Below are 17,137 nucleotides of genomic sequence, written 5' to 3'. Positions count from 1 at the left end.
AAAAAAACAGGAGATCAAGCAGTTCTTGTTAACAGTTTTTGGGTAGCATCTTCTGAGTGTGTTTTCTTGAAGAGCTAAACTACTGAGAGGAAAATAAGAAATAGCTAATCGGCTCCTTAATGTAGGGTGTTTTTTATCAATATGGAAATATAAACATCATGAAATGCACATTTTAAATGTCTTACATTATATGCTACCATCCATTTTGTCCAGACGTAGTCTTCCTAAACCCAGATTTCATAAATAGTGAATTAACTGTATTTCTCTATTGCATCGGCTTCACGAGGCCTTCATTTAGTCGGAGTCAGTAAAGGCTATAGGTTACTAATTCCTTGTTGTATTCCCTTTTATTAGAAGCAGAATTGTTATAATCCCACAATCTCTTTTACCCTCGTCCCTTCTCTGTTTATAGTTTGATTTGCAAATAAACACTTGTCTGCAAGCTAATTTGTTATGCAGATGGTGGCATGGCATAGTAATTGTGTTTAACGTCATGTCGGTAAATACATTTTTGAACATCAGAGTTTTAGAACAGATGAATCATGCGCAGTGAAGATGTATGTGTCTTAAAATCGTTTTTTAAAATTATTATTATACATTTTTTAAATTAATTCCTAATTTCTAATAATTGTAGTTGTTTAATAAAACGAAAATATTGTCCGTCCTTCACCCACATTTTAACATCTTCCCCTGTCGTTTAGAGCTTCTAGTTTTTCCCAATGCTTTTTAATTCAGTGCAAATATTTGAAATGTTGTTAGAAGGTTGCCTGGTTTTATTTGTTCTGCGTTCCGGCCGGTGCAACCATTCCAAAAAATGGTATGCCTAATTCGTTTCGTATAAAAAAAAATATATATTTGAATAATCGTTTCAGTTTTATAATTTTCTGTTTGAATCACTATTCGTTTACACTTTTGTGTTTCATGACACTATTACAATAACTTCCATTATTTTCTCATCTTGTGAGTGGGCGACGAAGTTTTGGCCACTCTGGTGCATAATGATATCTCCGGTTTTTATGAATGTGGGCTGTTTTATGTCGATATTATATTACCTCCATAATTGTGTATCATGTATTTTAATCTGTCATCAGATGATTGTTGTTTGAATAGAGCCACACATCTGAGTCTCCTTAGTTACAACAACGGGAAGATGAAAATGCCTGGGTAGGCTATGGCTTCCTGGAACTGGTTATATTTGCAAGAAAATCTACTTTTATTGCTTTTTCAAATGTATACATGTGTAGGAAATTACTGTTATGATATTTGAAAATAATGCATTTTATTGAAAAGGAGTTGCAAATGATATTGTATAATGTACCGTTTTGATGAATGCTGCTTGTTTCCATTAAATTACTTATTGCCAGATATTTCCAATAGCCTTATATAATGGTTTCAGTGAATCGTGTATAGCAGTATTATTTTGTCAGAGGCATTGAGAACAGGAGACAGTTCGAGTTAGCTGGTCTAATGGGCTGAGCTTTGTAGAATATAGTTATCCGATATTTTCTTTCTCAGATTTCCCCATTTGTCAATTATCTGAATCTACATTTCAGAGCTTGGAAATAAGTTAATTTTCACATCCTTTCCAGAAGGCATTATCAGTGCATTTGCTTCAATCGATTGTAGACAGATATCTTTCGGTACTTATTATCTTACTACAGTCTTACTACTGGGAGTTGGAAGGCACTTGTTCAGATAGGTCTGATTCTCATTCGTGTCAAAGCTTTCTTTCAAAACAGCGAAGTACTGTTCCTTTTAAAAGTCGCTAGTCATGTTTTCTAAATGAGTGTATCATGGTTTGTGTTGCTGGTTTGGCCAACAAGAACACGTAGGGGATTGAAGGGCAGGCATCTCTGTTAATGAACGGTTTCACTGTTTGTTATTGGGCCTCCAGTGCTGTCCTTACTCCTGAGTCCAGTGCAGGACTCCCTGTCCCCAGGCTTAGCCTGAGCCCCAGGGTGCCGGGAGCATGGAGCCTGCAGCCTTGTATAGCAGAATGACTCTCCCTTCTTGGTGTTTTCTCTGTCTGTCTGTCTCTCTCTCCCTCTCCCTCCATTCGCCATCTCTTTTATTCTCTATTTACAAAGGTTGCTCGGCTTGAGACGGTCAGGGAGAGAGAGAGAGAGAGAGAGAGTTTCTCTTTGTAGTTCATGCCTGTCTTTGGCGCTCTGGGAGCCAGACAGGACACCTTTCTAATAATCTGGTCTTAGAGGAATTAGTTGGCTCAGGTGGGTTGTTTGAGGCAAACAGTCCATCGGCCCCTGAAATGAATAGCCTGGGCAGATCAGGAAAGTTTCAAAATGATTTTGTACGCTATGAATCAATGTGACCTGCTGTCCTTTTGGCCCACAGTGGTTTATTTGAAAACTAAATCCCCATTGGCAGTTAAAGCTGAATGTCACATTGGGCTGGTCACACGTTGAACCAATGGTTTGAATATATACACAAAAATGAAGAAACTAATAGTATTTGTGAGTGAAATACTCCACATTTCACTGGCGTTCTCCATGCTGTGACCTACAACACTCCGTTGAATCATATTGGTTGTTAGTTAACTGCAGTTAGAATGATGCCACAGCTTGTCCAATCCTTATTGATTTTGCAGCTGATTATGGCCAAGTGTCGTTGTCCTACTGTGCTGTACCGCTGACTCTGATATTGAATCTTACTTTCATATTTCTCAGCAGTGCAGCATGTTTTTACACAACGACGGCAGCAGCTGCTGTTTCTCCGTTTGATTGAATAACTCCCAGTATGGATCCCGTATTGGAAAGCAAGCAGCTGTTTTTTTGATTCTTGGGGAAACATCTGAGCCATAGTGTGTATGGAGCCACCGAGGCAGACATGAGTTACTACATTTCAATAGTATTGACTGTCCTCCGGACTTCAGCCACAACTGGCTGTATGTCTCGAATACGGAGTGAGATGTCCAGTGAGATGCAGACTCACCGGGCCGACCCGTTCACAACATAAGCAGCTGACTTGGCCGGTGTCATCGCTGCATGTTTTGGATGCCACACTTCCACTGCCTGACTGAAATCTTTGAGACTTTTACCTGGACAAGCATGTTTTCGAAATGCAATGTGATGTCTCGGAAACCTTGACATTTGTGTTTCCTTTCCATTATGCTGAGGTGTTGTCCTGTTTACACTGAGGGGCTTTGAGTGTCTGTAATAAGGGTTTTGGCCAATTCTGGAAGTAAAACACAAAGTCATTAGCTGTTTTGAGATGCGCCAAAACCTTCTGTCTGTGAACGGTGGAACCAGATGAAGACAAAATAACATTCCTCCTTGAAAGGTTCATAGAATTGACAGATTTGATAGAGCAGCTTTGAGTCTATTTATTGTGATCTTCTACACATATAAATGTGTTTAATCTGAATTATTTCCACATTTAGAGAAACATACCTTTTTTGTAGGAATTACTTGTTGATGAACAGTACCGACAACTGAACTGATTTAGTTGTATTTTAAAATAGGGTCACCCTGGAGAGAGATACTAAGACAGATATTTTTGTGAGGTCCAAATCACTTACTAAATAACAATAACATCCACTTTTCTTTTTCTTCTAAATATACCTAAATATCCCAACTTGTATTGTGGGTGTACATGTTCTTTGCCTCCCAATAGGGGTTGAATGACGCTGTCTCTGCTGTCCTGTAATACAATTATTAGAGTGGCACTTTCCCAGTTGTCAAAAATCGGTAAATGTACTGACACACAGGGAAAACATCGTATATGTGGTCTGAATGACACTCTCCAAGGAAACTTTAGCCATTTGGGTCTTCTCTACTAGGCCATGCAGCAGCCAGAGTATATCTGAATGGGATTCTTCTGCTTTTCACTCATTTGCCTTTCACTCCGCTATGTACCTCCACCAAATCTTGTATATGCTTTTTCATATTTTACATCAGTGATTTTCTGATAGGAAAGCTGTTTACTGTTGTTGACATTGCAATTTCTTATGATATCATAAGATTGTCACTTAAACAAAACAACACATGTATTTGTATTTAATATTTCACTGACAGTTGCATGAGATCATCAAATTATAACAACATGGAAATATTATTGATGACATTTCTATTATAAAATATAGATAATTCCTGTCAGTAAATATTTAGTAATTTTTTGGGATATTGTAACAGATCTTTACTCATAAAAACAAATACAATTCTTACAGCCTTTCTATTGATCATAGATAACTACTTGATTATTGCAATGGTTATTTTACTAGCATTTATTATGAGTGATAAGAATGCAGATAAGGATCATAGATCCTCCCACGTTGGTGTTATTCTACAACCAGTGACAGTGATTTAAGGTGCTGGCTGCAGTTGAATGTTTCAGTCCGATCCTACACATGCTTGATCAACAGTGTAGCATATTATAAGATATTATAAGGTAATACATGATAGGTATTATAGCATGGAGTAATGGGTTAGAAGTTTGCTGAGGCCTTCCTGCGGTATGGGTCTCCCGACGGCTCTGCCTGGCGTGGAGCGTGTGCGGGGGTGTAGGGGCCCGAGCCTTTGGGCTGACTCAACCGTCCTGGGAGCACAAGATTGGTTCATGTTCCTCTGGCACCAGGTTACTGGGCCTCCGTCACGGCTCCCACACCTGACCGAGGAGAGAGATGATTAGCGCGTCCGTACGGCACTCAGTCTACCCGAGCTTTGGCCGGGCTCTTGCCATAAGGGGATCTCCTGTGTCCGTTTATTGGATTGTCAGTTTCACACTGAGGCCCGGCGCGCTGACGGTAATGATAATAAAATTGAAATATCCAGGTGCTTATCGTCGTATTACCTGGCTATCAACACCTACATGCAGTCATTCTTTAGAGGTTATCCCAGGGAAGAGAGTCGATACGGAGGCAGCGACTCTGTGATGAGAGGAGGCACGGACGGGCCTTTTGTTATTGGTACATTTTCAAGGTGCTATTTTCCCGGATAGATTAGGGGATAGATAGAGTGTAATGTGATGCTTGGGCATCTGGCCAGACCTGAGCGCTCTGGTGTAGTGTAGGATAACCCATTTTCAACAGACATTCCCTAGACATCTACTGTAAGGTTCATGCCAAATGGCACCCTACCCCTCTGTAGTGCACTCCTTATGAACATGCCCTCTGGGAAAAGGGTGCCATTTGGGTTGTAGGCTGTGTGATAATTGATAGGGATTTTAAGGCAGGAAGGCTGTGTTGTGGGCCAAAGCTCAGATCAGGTTTTCAATTGATTTGAACGAGTGGACCGTTCAGGACGGTTGATATCTATAAAAGAGTTATCTGCTAATTCCTGTGGAGTGTCTTTGATGTGGGTGGATGTTATTTGTGGCTTTGAAGATCTACAGCACAGTTATCAACAAGACGCTGTATTTGACCCAGCATTTTGCATGGATTTAGATGAATCAAGGGTGACTCCCCGATAGCATATCTACATAAAATGTTCTGAGGATCATACCAAATGTCAGGAATATAATTTTGAAATAAATGATATTTATTTAAAACAGATTTATCATATACATTATCAGTTTCTGGTGGATTTTCATAAATGATGGTCACTTCTTTTGATCTCTTAAATGATCTATGTTATACCCTTACTTATGAGCACCTTCAAATTGCCCTTTGGGAAAATAAATCGTTGAAACGTTTTTCACCACTACTTTCATTAAATCACCTCACACACTTTGTCCAATCTGACCATCTAATCCTCGAGAGGGTCTCAGTCTGTTTCACTGTTGCAGAGGTCAAGTGCAGCTAATTTATTCATTCAGGCAAATGTCCTGCCTGTGCAGATGGCAGCCTGATATGATATCACCGTGGCAATCCCATTGGACCAGGCAGCCCAGGGACCCGGTACGAGTGTTCACATGAGCAGCCCTGGCCTTATCAGACTGACGAGCGCTGCCCTTATCTGTGACAGACGGTTCTGGTCCAGCTGCAGGCAGGGGAGGGAGAGATGGAGAGATGGAGAAATAAGCCGCTTAGATCGACGTGACCCAAACCCCCAGATCTCTGAGGGAAAGTTTGTGACTCTTCTTGAAAGAGGCTCTGTCGTGTTTGCTTGAATTAGTTGGGTGGCTGAATGAAAATGTCCCTTCTTGTGTGTCCCGTCACAGACGTTGACCTGAGGAGGATGACCCCGCAGTGAGACTGGACCCTTCCGTGAGGACCCACCTTCCCCTGACCTGCGTGTCCAGAGCGGCCTCCCGCACGCCGGACACCCCGCCCCACTCCTTCTTCTCACAGCCCCTCCTCTGGTCCCAGGAACCGCCTTCCCCAGGTACCAGGATGGACCTGCACCGGGCCGCCTTCAAGATGGAGTCGTCCTCCTACCTCCCCAACCCGCTGGCGTCCCCGGCCCTCATGGTGCTGGCGTCCACCGCCGAGGCCAGCCGCGACGCCTCCATCCCCTGCCAGCAGCCCCGCCCCTTTGGCGTGCCTGTCTCCATGGGCGAGAAGGACGTGCACCTGCCCTTCAACAACGGCTCCTACACCTTCGCCTCCATGTACCACCGGCAGGGCGCCGTCCCCGGGGGTTTTCCCAACCGGGACTTCCCCCCCTCCCTGCTGCACCTACACCACCAGTTTGCGCCCCCAAACCTGGACTGCTCCCCCATCACCATGTTGAATCACAGCGGGGTGGGGGCCTTCCGGCCTTTCGCCTCCCCTCCGGAGGACCGCGACGGGGCTGGGGGCTACCAGTCGGCCTTTACCCCGGCCAAGCGCCTCAAAGGCTGCCTGGACGCCGACGCATCTCCTCACCTGCGCTACACGGACGCTGAGGGCAAAGAGTATGACTTTGGGGGCGCGCAGATCCCCTCCAGCTCCCCGAGCGCCCTTAAGGCAGTGGAGGACGCTGGGAAAAAGATTTTTGCCGTGTCTGGTCTGTTGTCGGACCGCGAGACGTCATCAAGCCCAGAGGACCGCATCGAACGTTGTGAGTACATTTTATGTTTACGTGACGTTACCTTTGAAATATGAATTGACAGCAACAAGACATAATGGACATGTAGCGATCATCTCAAATTCTACTGATGATAACATATTATTTCCCATTTCTGGTGTAAAATCAGGCTAGTGTTGATTTAACTGGAGAAGAAAACATAACACAGCACAACAGACAACGCAGTCTTGCTAGTGGGGTGTTTTTGACAGTAGCACCAATATCGTGTGAGAACATTAAAGTTACACTCCTTAGTTACTACATCTGTTCGGACACACCTGTTCCATACCGCTTCTTCAGTAATTAACTTGCCTCCTGAGCTTTACCATGTCAGATCCAAATAAATAACTGTTCTATTGTTTGTAAACTTTCATGTAAACCAACTTTACAGCCCCAATACATGGTTCATTTTTTTATGTATTGCATGGTCAGACCTTGAATGCATAGCTCAGTCTGTACATTTGAGTGTGGTTGGATACGTTTCCCCAGGCCCAAACCTGAGATTTTGACCATAACAGGCTGGTGGGCAACTGTTATTATTTTCCTATTAAGGATTATAGCTTTAAACCTCCAGGAAGTGCTCAGATAGTGTGTCCCAAGGCAAACTGCAGTGAACTCCACGGATCTAATTCAGAAATGAGATGGCGCTTTCTCTTGGGTAAGTTGAAGAATTTGGGCAAATATCAAATGATGGCTTAACATTGCCTGCCCAACCTACTCAGAACTGAGCGTGAGCCCAGCAATAGAACCAGCAGCGATCCCACTCTGTGACCCCGACTTTATATACAGTAACAGCCTGTGAGAACCAAAGCCATTTCCATCGGCCCACTCAGCCTTAACAAACACACACTGGTTTCTACTCTGGCTGTTTTCTGTGAAGAACGTGCACGCCCACACACACACACACACATGCGCACGCACACCCGCACGCGCGCGCACTCCGATGATGTTCTCCGTCACCACCACAGCACAGAACACAGATTTTCTGGTCCCTTCTCTTCCCCCGTTCCTCCCTGTCTCACTCCAACTCCCACAAGCCCCGGGGCATTAGCATTCTCCAATGAGCGGAAGCCATTTGGCCCTCTGTCTGAATCTGATTACTTGGGGAGTGACTTGCTGTAAGATGGGGTACAGCCCTGTCATCAGCATTCATCATGCCGCCGCACTCACTCAGCCGGTGTGGCAAATGAACAGGGGATTACCCCGCCCGCCCAAGTTTGGCAGGGGACGTGTCTCTAACAGGAGCGGGTTCACACAGAGCCCCCCACCCCCCCCACCCCCCACCACCCACACACACACCCCCCCCGCCACCTCCACCTCTTGCAAACAACTCCTACACACGTCAACACCATCTGATCTGGTGACAGGTCGGGTTGAGGAGAGAGAGGGAGGGAGTCTCTCGGAGAACGGGGACCGTGGCCTCATTATGGTGACGGGTTATAGCGCTCCGAGAGTGGCTGTGCTTCCTCGTCGTCTTCTCCCCTCCGTTTCGGCCCCTCTTCCTGTCTCCCCCTCTCGTCGGGAAGGCTGGAGCGCGACGGGCGCGCTCGTAAGGAGAGATCGAAACCACCCTTGATCGAACACATGAGAGACAAGGGCGGCGAGCTGAGACTGATCCGATAAAAACACCACAGGAGGAGTGGGGGGGCTGCAAATGACACCCAGCGAGAAGAAAGACAGGGGGAGAAGAAAGACAGAGGGGGGAGGAAAGACAGTGGGGGAGAAGAAAGACAGTGGGGGACAAGAAAGGTGGGAAAGGGGGAGAAAAGATAGGAGAGGCAGTATTACTCATAAAGGGTTAGTTCTCATAGGGGTGTTGTTTAAGGCCGCTTTGGAGGTCCCAGCTAATGCAGTCTGTTCTGGTGGTCGTATTCACAGAGCACCAGGAAGAAACGGTACATTCTGCTGTGTAACATTCAGTCAGGATGGAAGGGGTGAAGCGGGAATTATACGTCTGTCATTTTTGGGGCATTGAAAAACGGCGAAACCGAATTTCTACGGAAAAGACCTGTAGATCTAACCAGGCCACATTGTACTATTAGACCACAGAGCGATGTGGGCGTCGTCTGGTTAGAAGGTGCCTTGGTTCATCCTTGCCGATATGTGGGGGCTTACGGTGGGAGGGGTGCCGTGGATTTGGCATCCCCGGGGTGGAGCTAGGCGGTATGAGCGTAGGGTATGCCGAGGACTGGGGGGGATTGGCGCGGGGGGGGGGGGGGGGGGGGGTTTGGGGTGGATTATTTTGAGAGCTGGAAGCTGTTTTCTCTTTTGGAGCCTTTTCTAATTCCATTAAACCTGGCCCCACTAAGGGCTCTAATGCAATTTAATTTCCAGCACTTTTATATAAGAGACTTACATTGGGTTCCCCTTGACTGAATACCCAGCCGCTTGCTGTCACTCCTGCAAGAGTGTCCCCTTAGCGTTAAGCCGGCCCAAAATCTTCCCGGGAGCGTCACAGTCACGTTTTTAAACGCTACGCCGCCAACCATTAAACCTTTCACAGAAACTTCCTATCATGGCATTGTAATATATGCAGAATATTCGCATGTCACATTAGCAGCTATTACTAGTCAGTGTGTTCATATTACAGATTTCACCCGTCTGAAAGCCGGAATAAGAAAAGGGGTTTCCTTGTATTCAGTGTTAAGAGGTGTCAGTGTGGCCTGTTTTACATGAATATTTTAAAAGAAACAGGCAGAAGCTCAGCGAAGACAGGAGAACACTTGTTTGTTTGGAAGAGGGATTTTGTATTTGTGTATCTCTTTGTGTTTTTTGTGTGTGCCATACACACTCATGGATAGAGTGTGTGTGTGTGTTTGTGAAAGTGCGCATCTCCCTGTGTGAATGCGTGACAGCTGCAGATTGTTTGTTTGTCTTTCCTCCACCACACATTTGCACGGCCGAGCTGAGCATTGAACCTGACCCCGAGCTGCTAACTCACTTCCACATTTCCATTCCACAAAGCACCCCAACAAGCCTGGCTTAAGTAGCAGAAGAGATAGAAAGAAAGAAAGAAAGAAAGAGAGAGAGAGAGAGAGAGAGAATGAGCGAGAGAAAGAGGGGGGGTGAGATAAAAAGAGAGATAAAAGAAAGAGTAAAACTGAGGAGGATGAGTAATCAGCGTGGGTTGGAGCCGAAACGAAGGCCCCAGCTGCTGGAATAAAACACAAGAATCCTTAAGACAACAGAGGGCAGCCACGCAGGCTTCCTTCCTGACGTGACCAGGCTGTGAGCTGTACAGTCTTGTCCATAAATCCCCACTGATTTACGGGGGGACTGTGTCCCTGGCAGGCCCGCACTTAACCCCTGCCACCTGGGTCGCTCAGGACCGGAGCGAGCCGCTGATGAAACTCTCACCGTAGCCCGGTCGGTTCAGAGACGGACCGAGCCGATCGAATATCCGTCCATCTTGTCTGTCCGTGGCTCTGATGCTTTATTGCTGGGCAGTGTTTTCTGGCGATTTTAATGATTGGCTGGTCCACACCTTTTGTTTCTCCCTTCCCTCGCGGTGATTGATGCAGATCTTCGTGTTTGTCATTCTTGTCTTGTAGATCTGTCACCCGGCGTGTAGTTATTCCACACCGATCTGCACATCCAATGTTCAAAAGAGCAACGTGTGCCGACAGCTGTTAAAACACGCAGTCAGTCAGATTGGAAGGTGTTTTTTTCCCCCTTCCTTTCAAAGAGCAGATGCCATCAGTGTGGTTGTTATTCTCAGGGAAATATTACAAAGTTTGTCAGACAGTTGCAGGACGAGCGGACGAACATATAACCAGAAGGATGCTGGCGATAATAAAATCAAATGCATTAGATGAGTTGTCAGCCTGGAACACCTTTGCGGGTTAAATTCCTCTAATTGTATTAAGCCTTTGAGTTGTTTGGGTTTAGTCACAACAACCCCTATTCGTTTCTTGCTGGCAGGTGAACAGTTAAACAGGAGAGACACATTGTCATCACACAAAAATCTGCTCCTTCCTCACTCCCTCTCTCCCCTCCGCCCCTTCGCAGCCGCCTCCCCCCGGTCCCTGTCATGGTCCAGTGGTGAGGTTAAGTTAAGTAAGAGTGTTCTAATAATTAGGCTGCAGCCCGGTTGCTCGTCTCCACTCACCCAGATGTTAAAAGGCTTGTCTTCTCATGTTGCCTCCATGTCAGTCCCTGCGATCCCCCCCCCCCCCCCCCCGCCTCCCCCGCTCCAGCCCAGCTCTGGGGTGCCCTGGCCCTGTGGCCTCCACGACCGTGTTTACCCCTGTGTCTGTGGCCCCCCGGGGGGGCCAGGATCTCTTCTGCACTTTCACTGGCCCCACTGCCACATCCGACGGTTTCACAGAAACACTTGCGGATTCTTATTTTGCACCTTGCTACTGCACAGCCCAAGCAGAGGTGTGTTTTCTAAGTATGCTGTCTTCGAATTGTCCACCGTGTTCTTCTTTACGTTCTCCGGTATTTTCGTGTTTATGTTCTAGGCTAAAGTCAAAACTAAAAATGTAAGACGAAACGAGTATCTTAAATAACTTTCACATTTGAGAGACAATCGTCTCGCCCTGTCCTGCTTTCTGTCTCTCTCTGTCTCTCTCTCTTTCTATTTTTCTTGCTTTCCCTCCCACATCCCATGTTTCCTCCCGCCTCTCCCAGCGGTAGACATTGGGCCGTGGTTGGCAGCAGACAGCAGGTGGGTAGACGGTGCTGCGTTCAAGAGAAGAGCAGTGGGCTGTGCCATTGTCGCGGCACGATGCAGATCAAGGATTAGCGCTTCCTGTCTGGGCTTTGTTGGATCAGCCACTTGAATTGGACACAGATTGGTGTGGGGCCTCGGTTATTGAAACGAGCCGCTGGATCCACTGTTAGGGAAATTAACGGTGGGGGGAGGGGGGGGGGGGGGTGGGGAGGGGGGGGGGGGGGGAATTAGATGATCGCTAACATCCTCCGCCAAGGAACAGCTGGGCTCTCTGGACCTACAAAACAGCTCCTCAGATGAATGTGTTCTCAGCTAACGCTGGCGCTGTTTAACTCACAGGGACATTTGATGTGCTCTTCTCAGGCCGTGGAGATACGAGACGCCATGAGAGCAGGAGTCTTGAAAATTTGGGAAAATTTACGTTGTAATGTATTTCGGGAGGCTTCACGCGCTGATAATGTGGTGGTATGTTTTCTCTATTTGTGTGGTGTCTTTTTTTTTGTCTCTGTGTGTGTGTGTGTGTTATTTTCGCTGTGTGTGTGGCCACGCTGGGATGGGGGCCCGGTGAGTGTCCCAGTCATCTCGGCCTTGGGTCAGCCCCATTCCCATGGTCCGGATTTCACCCCTGCGCTGATGTCACTCAGCCTCTATAAAACCTCAGTCAAACCAGCCCGCCGAGCCCAGTAGAACCTCCACAGCTGGCATGCAGTTCCGTTCCTCTGTCGCCCAGGGGTCAGCCTGCTGGTAGGGGCACCAAGAGAGCAGAACACCCCTGGAGGTCCGGCCTTCTGTCCCTTCGTTTCACCCCCTTTTTGTTAGAACAGGTTTTTGTCTATGGTTTCAGGGAGAGGGGAAGGAAGTGATTCCCTTGTTGTCACCGACTGACTCTCACTGTCCAGAGATATAGGCTTTATTTCCCTGGAGAGCCTCCCTCCGCGGCCAGCCGACTGCCCGGGCTAATCCAGACGTGTTGAAAGGTTGGTCCCCCCAGAGCACCCTTAAAGAGCCACAGGCTGAATCTTGTCTCCTGCTAAGAGGTCCCCTACCTAGAGCCGAGATAAATAGACCCCAACTACAGCCGGCAGGCCATCTTCTGTCTCTTTTATTCCTCCATTTCCTTCTACCTCTTTTCCCTTTATTCCTCTCTCTTACTCTTTCTCATCCCTTCCTCTCTCTCTCCTCCTCTCTCTCTCCTCCTCTCTCTCTCCTCCTCTCTGTCTCCTCCTCTCTGTCTCCCAAGCCCAGCCGCCCCCTTCTTCTTGTCTCAATAATCTAATCTTCTCACAGTTTGTGGATGCAGTCTTCTGTGACAGGCTTGTTTCCAAAAAGCCCACTTGGCAAAAGGACATATAAGTTAGGCCCCTTCATTTTGAATAATTCATCTGGTAATTGCCGCCTCTGAAGCACCGCCGCGATGCCGCGATGGCTGGTCACGATGCATAAGAGAGGCTGCGTTCGGGATCATTACCTGTTTTTAACGCATGGTTTCACAATGTTGTCGACTGGAGCTGGGCTGCGGTGGTACTGAGCGTCACCTCACGAACACATGACACGCACCTGCAGCTAGCGTTGGTTTTTTTTTCCTCGCTAAATGAAACCTGGAGGAGGAAGAAAAACAAGAAAACTCAACCATTAAATTGATTGGTATTATTACCAGCGAACTAAATAGGCCTGTTTTCAAAGCGTTCAAGTGGGCATTTTCTTGTTATTCACAGCGCGCTTCATCAGACGCAGAAACAATGTTTAATCCCTCTCATCCGTTTGTCACGGATCCGCCGTGAATAAAGCGAGGCGTCCGTACTGCCACATGGCCAATCCTATCTGCATGGCCCTTCACGCCGGCCCAGAATGCACCGGTGCGTTTGGGAGGTTTGACAGCCGACAGCCATTAGGAAAGTGTCGCCATTCACCCCTTCATGTCACTCTCCTTCCAGCCCAATCCTCCTCCTACTAGCCCCAATTAATTATTTATCAGCGTGTATTATCTATTTACCTTTGTAATCCATCTGTCAGCGAGCCTATTGATTTAATCCTGCATTCTAATTGTGCATCCTCTACCAGGCAGCAATCTCATATTCAAATCCAATAGCTGTCAGCCGGCCAGTCTCCTTCTGTATTACTTACCAGCCTCTCTGTCTATGTCAGAGGTTTTGTTCATCATTGGAGTTGTAGTAGCTGTTCTCAGGTATTCTGGTGTATCATATTTAGCTACAGCTGCATTGGAGAAAGTGAAAATATTTGTGGCCGTCCAGCTGTTTCTGTGCCACAGCGATGAGAGATAGACTTGTATTTTTGGGGCATTTGTGGCAGGGAGTGAAACTGAGAGGTGGGGAGATGAGGGGAGGACTTTCAAACACGTAATGCCTTTACTCTCATTCTAGTCTCTTCTGTAGTTCTTTTTTTCTTGCCTTTTTCTCTTCCTTTTCCTGTGTCCTGTCTTCCTCCTCTGGTTTCCCTGTCTCCCGAGAGTGACAGCGGGGTCTGTTGTGAGTTCTGTTGACATTGAGGTGGCAGGTAGATAAGAGAGAGGTAGCAGGATGTTTGTCGCTGTTTCTGTGTGTGTGTGTGTGTGTGTGTGTGTGTGTGTGTGTGTGTGTAGTGTTGTCCAGTACCCCTACTGAGTTTTTTTTTGCTCAGAGAGAAAACTGAGAGAATATTGGTTACACCACACTGGAAGCTCAGCTCGCCGTACTGCACTCTAGACCACATCACCCTATACCTATACCACCCTATCCTATACCACACCACCCTATACCACACCACCCTACACCACACCACCCTACACCACACCACCCTACACCACACCACACCACCCTACACCACACCACCCTACACCACACTACTCTATCCCACACCACACTGCACCACACTATACCACACCGCACCATCCTATACCACACTATATTACACTGCACCACCCTATACCACACTATATTACACCACACCACCCTATACCACACTGCACCACACTATACCACACCGCACCACCCTATACCACACTGTATTACACCACACCACCCTATATCACACTATACCACATCACCCTATGCCACACTATACCACATCACCCTATGCCACACTATACCACACCGCACCACCCTATACCACACTGTATTACACCACACCACCCTATATCACACTATACCACATCACCCTATGCCACACTATACCACATCACCCTATGCCACACTATACCACACCACCCTATAACACGCTATACCACACCACCCTATACCACACCATCCTATACCTATACCACCCTATCCCACACCACACCACCCTATACCACACTGCACCACACTATACCACACCGCACCACCCTATACCACACTATACCACACTATATTACACCACACCACCCTATACCACACTATACCACATCACCCTATGCCACACTATACCACACCACCCTATACCACACTATACCACACCACACCACCCTTTACCACACTATACCACACCACACCAGACTATACCACACTGCACCACCCTATCCCACACTATACCACACCACACCACCATATCCCACACTATACCACACCAAACCGGACAATACTACACTACACCAAACCACACCCCACCACCATGTCTGTCCAGGTGTCTGCAGCTCTCCTTCACCACTAAATAGGTCCATAGGGGGGTGGTAACCAAGCTGCCGGGGAGGAAATTGTTAAAGTAGGCACTTAACCAGCAGTCACCACCCGCCTCCCTCCCTCCCACTCCCTTATCTTGATGGCTTATACTGCTGTTCTCAGTTGTCTTTTGACATCATTGAATACAGTCACCCTGCTGAGTGGAGATAAGTGTACGGGTGTGTGTGCTTGAGTGTGTACAGGTTGTATTTGTCTGCGCGTGTGCAGAGATGAATGGTTGCAATGCGTATATGGCCATGTGTGTTTGTGTGTTTGTGTGTTTGTGTGTTTGTGTGTATGTGTACAGTCTATATATGCAACCCGTTTTCCACGTTAGCTTGTTGCTCATTTGATGCCCTCCTCTTCATCTGCTGTCTAATCAGAAGCGACATGGGAGAGCCAAGCATGAGGAAACGTACAGATGCAGCGATCAGTAAACACTCACTGAGCTAATGACATCAATCAATGGCCTCTTAAAACAGCAATTTGATAATTACAATCATCAATGCTCCCTGCAGTATTCATTACCAACAAGCAAGCACTGATCTCAATAGGGATCCCATCTCTCTCTGTTTCTCTCTCTCTCTTTGTCTCTCTCTCTCTTTCTGTCTTTCTCTCTCTCTCTCTCTCTCTCTCTCTCTCCATGTGTACTCATCACAGCTTTGTAGAATTATCCTGTCAACTTGCCCTAGGTATTTTGATCAAGCATAGATGTATTTATCTGGATCAATTTTAGAATCATGGTTTGGTACTATTAAGATTAAGTGCATACATTTTTTTTTCATGCCTTTAGGGTTATGAAATGCTAATCCTTTGGTATAATTTATGTGTTTGCATTTTTCATATTACTCAGAGTTATGATGGAAATTAGTTAAACCCAATGAAATATGTATGTCTGTATTTATCATTATGTATGTATGTATGTCTTTTTTCATTGTTGTTTTCCCCCCAAAAAAGGATACCGCATTTTTCTTTAAAATCATTTCTGTTAAAAATATATATTCTTTTAATTATTATTAATTGTATTTACAAATTTTATCAACTGAAAGTGTGAGAGAATTCCAGTGGTTAATTTGATGTGCGAGTACAAGTGCAGAACTTTTTACATTCTTTACGGGGGATTAGCTCAACATAGTTGTAAAAAAAAAAAAAGTGTCTTGCCTCAAAACACTTTCTATGAAACCATAGTGTCAGATGCAGTAGAGACAGGCTTTACATTTCATCTTCAATGATCGCTGACGACGTGCTCTCGTCTAGCTCTCTTTGAGAGTGGTGATGCTTGTCGTTACGTTGCGGGCGAATTGCGCTGGAAGTTTATTTCGGAGACACATCAAAGGGAAACAGTGGTTGTTTGACTACTCCTTTGACTGTCCCCGTGTGGCGCCTCCAATCATCTTAACCAGTGTACCCCCCCTCGGCGTAACCGCCGCCAACCATCAAAGATCAAAACTGCCCCTCGGTTGCTCCTCAATCGGCCATTTTCATCACACTCGATGTGTGCACCAGTCAGCCAGCCCGAGACAATTTTCAGACATTGAGCTGAAAATTGTTGCTGTTGACAATGACACCTAAAAGTGGTGTGTGGAGCGGTAATCTGGGGTGGACCGGGGGGCCCTTAGCTCTCTTCTCCGTCTAAAGTGGTGCTGTTTGGCAACACGCAGCGGCTGTGTCCGGTGTGTAGCAAGCTAGCCGCCTGAGTTAAGCTCCGTTTCACACCTGCCGCGGTGTAATCCTGCCGGCTTGTCGGGCCATATCTCCAGCACTCATGGTGCTCGGCGAGTTCCATTTCAGCGTGGGCTGTGTAATGTCGCGTCCCCCTGGCAAAATGCACGGAATTTTGGGGGTGGGTGAGTGGAGGGTTACTGGAGGGTTGACGGCTCGGGGGGGGG

The 17,137-nt window shown here is 46.6% G+C and overlaps 1 protein-coding gene across 8 annotated transcripts in view; it reads left to right on the top strand.

Moving 5' to 3' along the window:
* rnf220a (ring finger protein 220a) overlaps nt 1–17,137 on the top strand; it is a 131,270-nt gene that overhangs the window by 3,307 nt on the left and 110,826 nt on the right. For all 8 annotated transcript variants that reach the window (XM_034291371.1, XM_034291370.1, XM_034291369.1 and 5 more), the window contains exon 2: nt 6,115–6,935. In XM_034291371.1, coding sequence (XP_034147262.1) covers nt 6,287–6,935 — 649 coding nt within the window. In that variant the 5' untranslated portion in view covers nt 6,115–6,286. The remainder of the gene's footprint in view (nt 1–6,114; nt 6,936–17,137) is intronic.

Source organism: Esox lucius, chromosome 3 (assembly GCF_011004845.1).
Source record: "Esox lucius isolate fEsoLuc1 chromosome 3, fEsoLuc1.pri, whole genome shotgun sequence".
In the NCBI taxonomy this organism is placed as follows: Eukaryota; Metazoa; Chordata; class Actinopteri; order Esociformes; family Esocidae; genus Esox; species Esox lucius.
The sequence above is the reverse complement of the archived record's forward strand: the minus strand, read 5'-3'. Positions and strand labels throughout refer to the sequence as shown.